Below are 7,416 nucleotides of genomic sequence, written 5' to 3'. Positions count from 1 at the left end.
ATATTTTCACAGCCGGTTTTACAAGCATCCAGATGTTTTTATTATTTTTTACCTCTTGGTCAGGAAAACAATTTCATTAACATCAGTGGACTCTGAGATATGTCCTGCTGGACTCTGATTTCTTGCTATTCAATACCTTTTAAAAATGCTTTAGATCATTCAACAAGTAATCTTCTCCCTTTCTTCTCCAGGAATTATGAAGTTTAAAGGCTCATATTTTCACAGCCGGTTTTACAAGCATCCAGATGTATTTCAGGGGAAGAGAGTGCTGGTGGTTGGCATGGGGAATTCTGGAGTCGATATTGCAGTTGAGGCCAGTTGCGTAGCTGAAAAGGTAGTCTGTCCAACTGCTTTTCAATTGGAGGGGAGGGGCAATGAAGTATTGTTGGATGTATCTACAGCCAGCAATGGCACCAGGACCCAGCTTCAAGGGGTTTGGGTGCACCCTGTCCATATATTCTCTACCTACCTAAAGACGTGCTTCCAGTGGAGACATTCACCAGTGAGACTCCTTCAGGCACAATGGTGATAAAGGCCACAAGAGCAGGCAGAGGGACAAGTGGAGAGCCACAAGCCTTATGGCAGGAGTGGACAGAGGGTGGCAGGGTGTACTCAAGCCCCTCAGTACCAGGACTCCCTGCCACCTCCATGTAATTAAGCCCTGAGAGGCCACAGTGGCACACAGGAAATTATCAAGAGAATCTAGTTTGCTACATTTCAAAGTCTTAGGAAAATATCTAAGTATTCACAATGCTTTGCTAGAAACCTGAGGTGATGGCAAATGCTATCAGCCCCTAGGGTTGCTAGTATTTTACAAGGACCCACATATACCATTCCAGTGCAGTGGCAATGCATATAGGGTGCACGTGCACCCCCGAGAACTCCAGTGCACCCCCTGATTGGCTGTGCTCACCACTTAGGTGATGGGCAGAGAGGGCAGGCAGGAGTGCTGGTGCCCCCCCTGCAAGTGCCAGCCAATCACTGCAGCTGCACCCAGAAGTGGCTGCAGCCACTCCCAGAAGCGGCTGCATCCATTGATAGCTGCAAAACTCCCTCCAGGCAGTGAGATCTGCTGCAGGGGGACCCCACCCCTCCCAAGCAGTGAAACTGGTTGCAGGGCGGGGCACATGCCCCTCCTGACTAAGGCAACACCAGTCGCCCATGGTCTGGTCTGTGGTCTGAGATAATGACTGGTGGGACAACCAGGTGAAGATGGCTTTTTCTCTGTCCTTCTGCACTTTTCCCTCACACTTCTAAGAGAAGCTAAAAAAATTTGTTAGTGTTACAAAGTCAGGGGGACAACCTTTTTCTGGGATCAGTTTTATGAAGGAAATTTAGCTGCTAGCGCAGTGGTTCTCAAATTTTTAGATTCAAGACACCCCTCATTAGATTCCAGACACCACCTCCATAACTCTTGTGACTTGAACAGCACACATTATCAAAAAGTAATTTATTTCTTACAGTGCTTATCTCCTTCCAGAGGGAGCAGGGAATGGGGGTGGGAAAGCAGGCAGGCAGGGAGAGCCTAAGCCTCTTCTTATCTGCATATCTCCTCATACTTGGAGCCTAAGCCTGCCCTTATTTGCTTATCTCCTCTTGTCTTTTGTGAAGCCTCTCACTGCCCCAAAATGTTGGTGCTCCCTTCTCTTCTAGGTGATGATCAGCACTGGCCGAGGCGCATGGGCCCTGAGTCGAGTTTTTGACAATGGTTATCCCTGGGACATGGTGTTCATAACGCGTTTCATGAACCTGGTCAGAAATTCTTTGCCAGGGCCCATCCTGGGGTGGATGATTGCAAACAAGATGAGTCAGTGGTTTGACCATGCAAACTACAGCCTGATTCCTCAGGACAGGTACTTCAGGGATTTCTATTCAGTGTAATGATAAATTGGTTTCTGCATTGGAGAATGGAGGGGAAGTGCGCTCTGGACTGAGGTAGATAAGATCTTGGCCCCTGACCAGTGCAAATGGTCAGGGCTGCTAGAATCTGGAACCAACTTCCAAGAGAAGTGGTGCTGGCTCCTACCCTGGGGGTCTTTAAGAGGAGGCTAGATGAACACCTTGCCCGGGTCATTTGACCCCAGTACTTTCCTGCCATGGCAGGGGGTCAGACTTGATGATCTGCTCAGGTCCCTTCCAACCCTACCCTACCAACTATGAAATCCACTCACTGGATGCTATTCAAAAAGGTCCTTATAGCCCAGCTGAAGAAGATAATCTCCTCACTTGCATCATGCAGATGAGAAGCACTTCTGAATAGCCTGTTGCAAAGAGCTAGGTATGCCTGCTATGACTACACTCCTGCAGCAACCTGTTAAGGTGCAGCTGGGAGATTAAAGTGGGATTATTTTTATAAAAAGTGAATGTAAAATTAATTTTGGTGGCCCAGATAGCACACAAGACAGATGACTGTGATGTCTGTGTGAACCAAACAGGCTGCAGGAGTGGGTTCCTTTAAGTCAAGGGTATTGGATTCATGCAGCACAACAGGCTGGAGGAGGGGCATGGAGCTAGTCTGCAGGCCAGGTAAGGTCCACAGACTGGCCCCATGTGCAGGATCCTGGACACTCTGTATGTGTTTTTTGCAGTGCGTGTGGCTGGTTTCAGCCCTGCTTGCTACGTGTAGTATACGGGGCCATCTGGAGTATGGGCTTCATGTAGCACCTGTACTAGCCAGGCTGTGTACACTGGAACCAGCGTAGGGGCCCAGGCTTCAGGCATGATCTGAACCAGTCCTGGATCCATCACAGAGGCCCAGTCTGGTGCAGGTGCACCAGCTCCAGCCCAGTGCAGCACAAAGTGCCACAGGACTGACCCAGGGTGTATGCGGCATACTGTGCCCAAGTCAGACCAGCCCTGAGCACTGGATCTGAGCTGGGCAGCCTCTTTATGGGCCCGATCCAGACCAGCCTCAGTGTCAGTATGTCAGTGCAAGGGCTATATGCAGCACATGCCCCAGACTGAACCCACGCTGTGTCCACCTCACACACCTGTGCTATACATGCCATGTGCTGTGTGCAGGACCAGAACCAGCACATGCTGCATGCAGCAGAGAGCACAGCAGGGCAGATGATACAGCTTCATGACATGTACTTTTGACACTTCTGCGTGCATTAGATTGGAATCCTCTGGGGTCTCATTTGAAATGGGATGAGACATGGGGCACTGCTTTCACCATCCCAAATCACATGACATTGGTCATCACTGTAACCTGTAGATGAGCAGTCATGCTCTAACTCTCTATTGAAGCATGTAGTGGTAGCAGATGTTCTCTTGGGTTCTCTTGGGCACCTTGACTCTCCTATTTGTCTCCCTACAGAAGAGTAATGCGGGAGCCTGTGTTGAATGATGACTTGCCAAGCCGTATCATCACAGGGAAAATCACAATAAGACCAAAAGTAAAGGAGTTCAAGGAAAACGCTGTTGTGTTTCAGGGCAGCTCTGAAGAGGAGCCCATTGACATCATTGTCTTTGCCACAGGATACACATTCTCTTTTCCTTTCCTGGAGGAATCTGTCCTGAAAGTGGAAAACAAACAGGCATCTCTGTACAAATATATATTTAACCCTCATCTTGAGAAGCCCACGCTTGCTATTGTCGGCCTGATCAAGCCTTTTGGTGCAGTGATGCCTGTTGTGGAGATGCAAGCTCGTTGGATTACACGGGTCTTTAAGGGTAGGTGTAGCAGGAAGGTTGGTTAGATGTGTGCTCTTTATGTAGTGGAAAAAGGAAAAGGAACCAAGTATGTTTCAGACACATGGTAGAGAGAGTGACCTCACAGTCGTACAGATTCCACAGGGCTCTCTTTGTGGAGAAGAATTATGCCTATTGAGTGACTTTCTAAATCAGGTTGTGTCACACTTGATTTCTCCACTGTACTCTTTAGAAATCAATGGAATCCTTTGCATAAAACAAGCAAAATACCCCAGAGTGAGATGCAATAATTTTCTTGAAGATGCTCAAATATATTGTCTCAAGAGAATTCAGGACCTTTGTTTTTTCCGCTTGGAAATGCCTACTGTAGCTCATCAGTGGAGTAAGAATAGGGTTCAAAGGATTAAAAAAAAGTTAGGAAGCCACAGTAAGAGTGTTAGCCCTACTTCATTCTGAAAGTAAGAGTGACTACACTTATGCTGTACATCAGAGGGTTACACAATAGTTTTAGGTAACTCCTGGAGCTTTTAACCCCTGGAATGTCCACACATTAATTAGAGCCGCGATTATTAAAGTGCTGCCACCCTACCTTCAGAGCACGTGTAAAAATGCCCAGGAAGACTGAAGGCAAAGCCTGCTCTCAAGGCCGACTTAAGTACAGTTGCCTGGCTATTGACACATATTACCTATTTGACTCTAAAGGGAGCTCACTGACTCAGTAACTTCCTGCCTCCCAAAGGTGCCTATTTGCTAAAGCAAACATTTTTCTTGACCTAATTAAGACCAGGAGCATAAATGCATCCTTTCAGACATGGAGATTTGTTAATCCAGTATTCAGTCTCTCTGTTGCAAGGTGTTATGTCAATTAGAGTTTTTGCTTTTAAAATGTAAATTCACCATTGTCTGGTCGTAGCCTCGCTTCTATGCCTCAGAGCATATAGGCAGGTGGCAAGGAGTCAAAGAAGCCCTGTCAAATGCTAATTCTAAGAGATTACCTCTTCTAAGTGTGAATAAGTGAGAATCATTTAAGTTAATTGCTGCCCCACTAAAACAACATTAGCTAGAGTATAAACGTATATCAAAATTACATTTATGTCAAATACTAAGATACATACAAGTACAATAAGGTTACATACAGTTTGATGTTACCTTTATATAGGACTACACATGCCACTTCAGTTAAATAAACTCAAGAAATCATGCAGGACACCCCACAAACCCCCTTCTGGTGACGCATGAAACTCTTACTGAAGGCAAGCCCTTAACGGGGAAACCCTTTTCTGTTTCCTAGGCCTCTGTCAGTTGCCTCCAGTGACCACCATGGTGAAAGAGGTCACCGAGAAGAAGCAGAACAAAATTCACTGGTAAGCCAACTTTGCATAATGCGAAGGATTTTGACTCCCATCTGGGCTAGGAACAGAAATTATACATAAACTGGTATAGGTGATCAGAGATGAGTTCAAATTTGTAACACAACAGAAGTTCAATACACATAAACTGCTTTCAAAAATGGTCAAAACTGGTTTAAGATAAACCTGGATGGAGGTAGTATCCGACTTAACTTAGTTAGATTAAATCAGTTTGTCCCAGATCCTCTCCCAATTCAAGTTAACTCTAAGTCCCTCAGCATCCCAGGATACTTTGCACATCCCCCATCATGGGGAGAGGGCTAGCCTTGGCCCAAGCTGCCTGCTCCAGTCGACAAGACAGCCATGGTCTAGCACCCCCGAGCTCCTGCCCTGGGCCACTGCAGGCATATGGCTGCATTTCTGGACTCAGAAGGGAATGTCTATTCATTTGCTTATCAGTTCAATCTGTGCAGTTTAGACTAATCTTAGGAGATTGAATCAATTCATCCTCAGGCTTTTTGACTAGAAGTATGGGAAGCAGCTGAAATCAGATACCAGTGCTGCAGCTATTCCCTAGATCTATAATGGAGACGGCTTTGGGCTGCCCTAAAGCCCAATGTGGATTTAATTAGCTGGCAGTAACATCCCTCTTCTTTCTTTTCTGATTCATTAAGGTTTGGTTTCTCCTTCGACGAGGTTCTGAAAACAGATTGCCTTGTCTATGTTGATGAACTTGCCTCCTTCATTGGCTCAAAACCCAATTTACTGGCCCTCTTCTTCAAAGAACCAAAACTGGCCCTGGAAATCTTCTTTGGGCCATGCACCAACTATCAGTATCGCCTGGCTGGACCAGGGAAATGGGCTGGAGCCAGAAATGCCATCCTGACCCAGTGGGACCGGACACTGAAGCCCACAAGAACACGAGTTATAGAAGATTCATCAACCTTCTGCCCATATTTGCTTAAAATATTTGGGCTTTTTGCACTCTTTGCTGCACTTTTTCTTGGCTTCCAGTAGTCCAGAGGTAATGTACAATCCTGTAGTCATTCCTTGCCATATTATTCTTTTTTGACTACGCAGCATCTCCATTTAGGGTGGCAGGGAACACACACTTCTCAAAAATGTCCCTCTCAGGAAAGTTCTTTAGAGTAGAAAGGCTTCTAAAGGTAAGGATTATACATCCAAGTTTAAAGCAGTGCCATTGAAACATTTCTTCTACAGCTGAGCTACATATTAAGACCCTTTTTCCATGTGAAAGATGTGCAGATTTCACTAGTGGTGTGATATTAAATCATTTTAAACTGGTATGAATGATAGGCATACATCAACCATTTTTTAGGAATGGTGTCTTTCAAATCTCCTTTGCTTTCATAGTCTCCTGTGTAGGAGGGGCAAGGAGGAGCAATGCATTGCTGGAGGGGGTATTGCAGGTAGAGGGTGCGTTGCAATTCTAACGGTTGCCCAGAGTGCGCTCAGTTTTCTGTGGAGTGAGTGAGCATCAGAGCTAAACAGACGCCCAGGGAAGGGTCCTTACTTAACTTTTCTTGTTGCCTGGCTAGTTTACCAGGAGACTGATACATATGGAAATAGCTTCTGCTCTTGCCTGTAATTATCTTACTCTTTCTAGAGGTCGTGAATCCTAAAGATGCAATTATCTCAGCTCTATTACTTCATTAACTGTCATTTGAAAGTAATAAACATGTCAGCTCTTCCTTTAGGTTTGTTTTGAATATATTGACTTGGAAGCCTTTTCTTTTATGATATTGTCTCTTTTTGGAAAATCAATAGTCCAAGAACTGGAATGCTGCCCTTGAATTTGGGAAGGGAAGCCCAGGCTCCATTCTCTGTTCTTATGAAAATTGCCTTTCTGACGGGGAGGGCAAAATACAGCCTGCAGGCCATATCCAGCCCGTCAATTGATTCTATCTGGGCCACGGATAAGTTTTGGGTAGACCTGTATCATGTCTGTTAGCATGTTAGTAAGTGTTGTTATTTTGATTAATTGTGGAAACAACATTAAGGATGGGGAACTGCTCCTGCATGAGGCCCTTCTGGCTGCTATGCCTGCCCTTGATCACTGGAGGGCAGCAGGGCCCAAACATTTCACCCCTGGCCTTGCCCCCAGCAGGGCAGCAGCACTCCAGGCGCCATCTTCACTAGCCTTGTGCAGCAGCAGCAGAGTAGCAGCATGTGCCCAAGGGCCTTTTGGCATGTACGGGGCTGGCAAAGTAAATGCAAAATGTTCCACGGGGAAATGAGCTGCAGTCCTGCCACACGCAGCCTCTGTCCACTTCCCTCCTTATTTTCCCCTGGTTAATGGGGGTCTTAGCTGAGCAGCAGGCAAATACAGACTGCTCCTCCATGGAGCTGCATGCTTTCTGCCCCCAGCCCTCTTGCTCGTACTGCACTCACA

General features: G+C 46.2%; 1 protein-coding gene across 1 annotated transcript; it reads left to right on the top strand.

Moving 5' to 3' along the window:
* The first annotated feature begins 147 nt into the window (after positions 1–147).
* Positions 148–6,720, top strand: LOC109307119 (dimethylaniline monooxygenase [N-oxide-forming] 1-like). The gene is made up of 5 exons (XM_019530813.1): positions 148–334; positions 1,654–1,853; positions 3,320–3,675; positions 4,946–5,018; positions 5,678–6,720. The coding sequence occupies exons 1-5, from the start codon at positions 197–199 to the stop codon at positions 6,018–6,020; spliced, it is 1,110 nt and encodes a 369-aa protein (XP_019386358.1). The 5' UTR covers positions 148–196; the 3' UTR covers positions 6,021–6,720.
* Positions 6,721–7,416: the final 696 nt, after the last annotated feature.

This window comes from Crocodylus porosus, unplaced genomic scaffold, assembly GCF_001723895.1.
Source record: "Crocodylus porosus isolate Cpor-Errol unplaced genomic scaffold, CroPor_comp1, whole genome shotgun sequence".
Taxonomy (NCBI): Eukaryota; Metazoa; Chordata; order Crocodylia; family Crocodylidae; genus Crocodylus; species Crocodylus porosus.
This window is presented reverse-complemented; position numbering and strand designations above follow the sequence as displayed.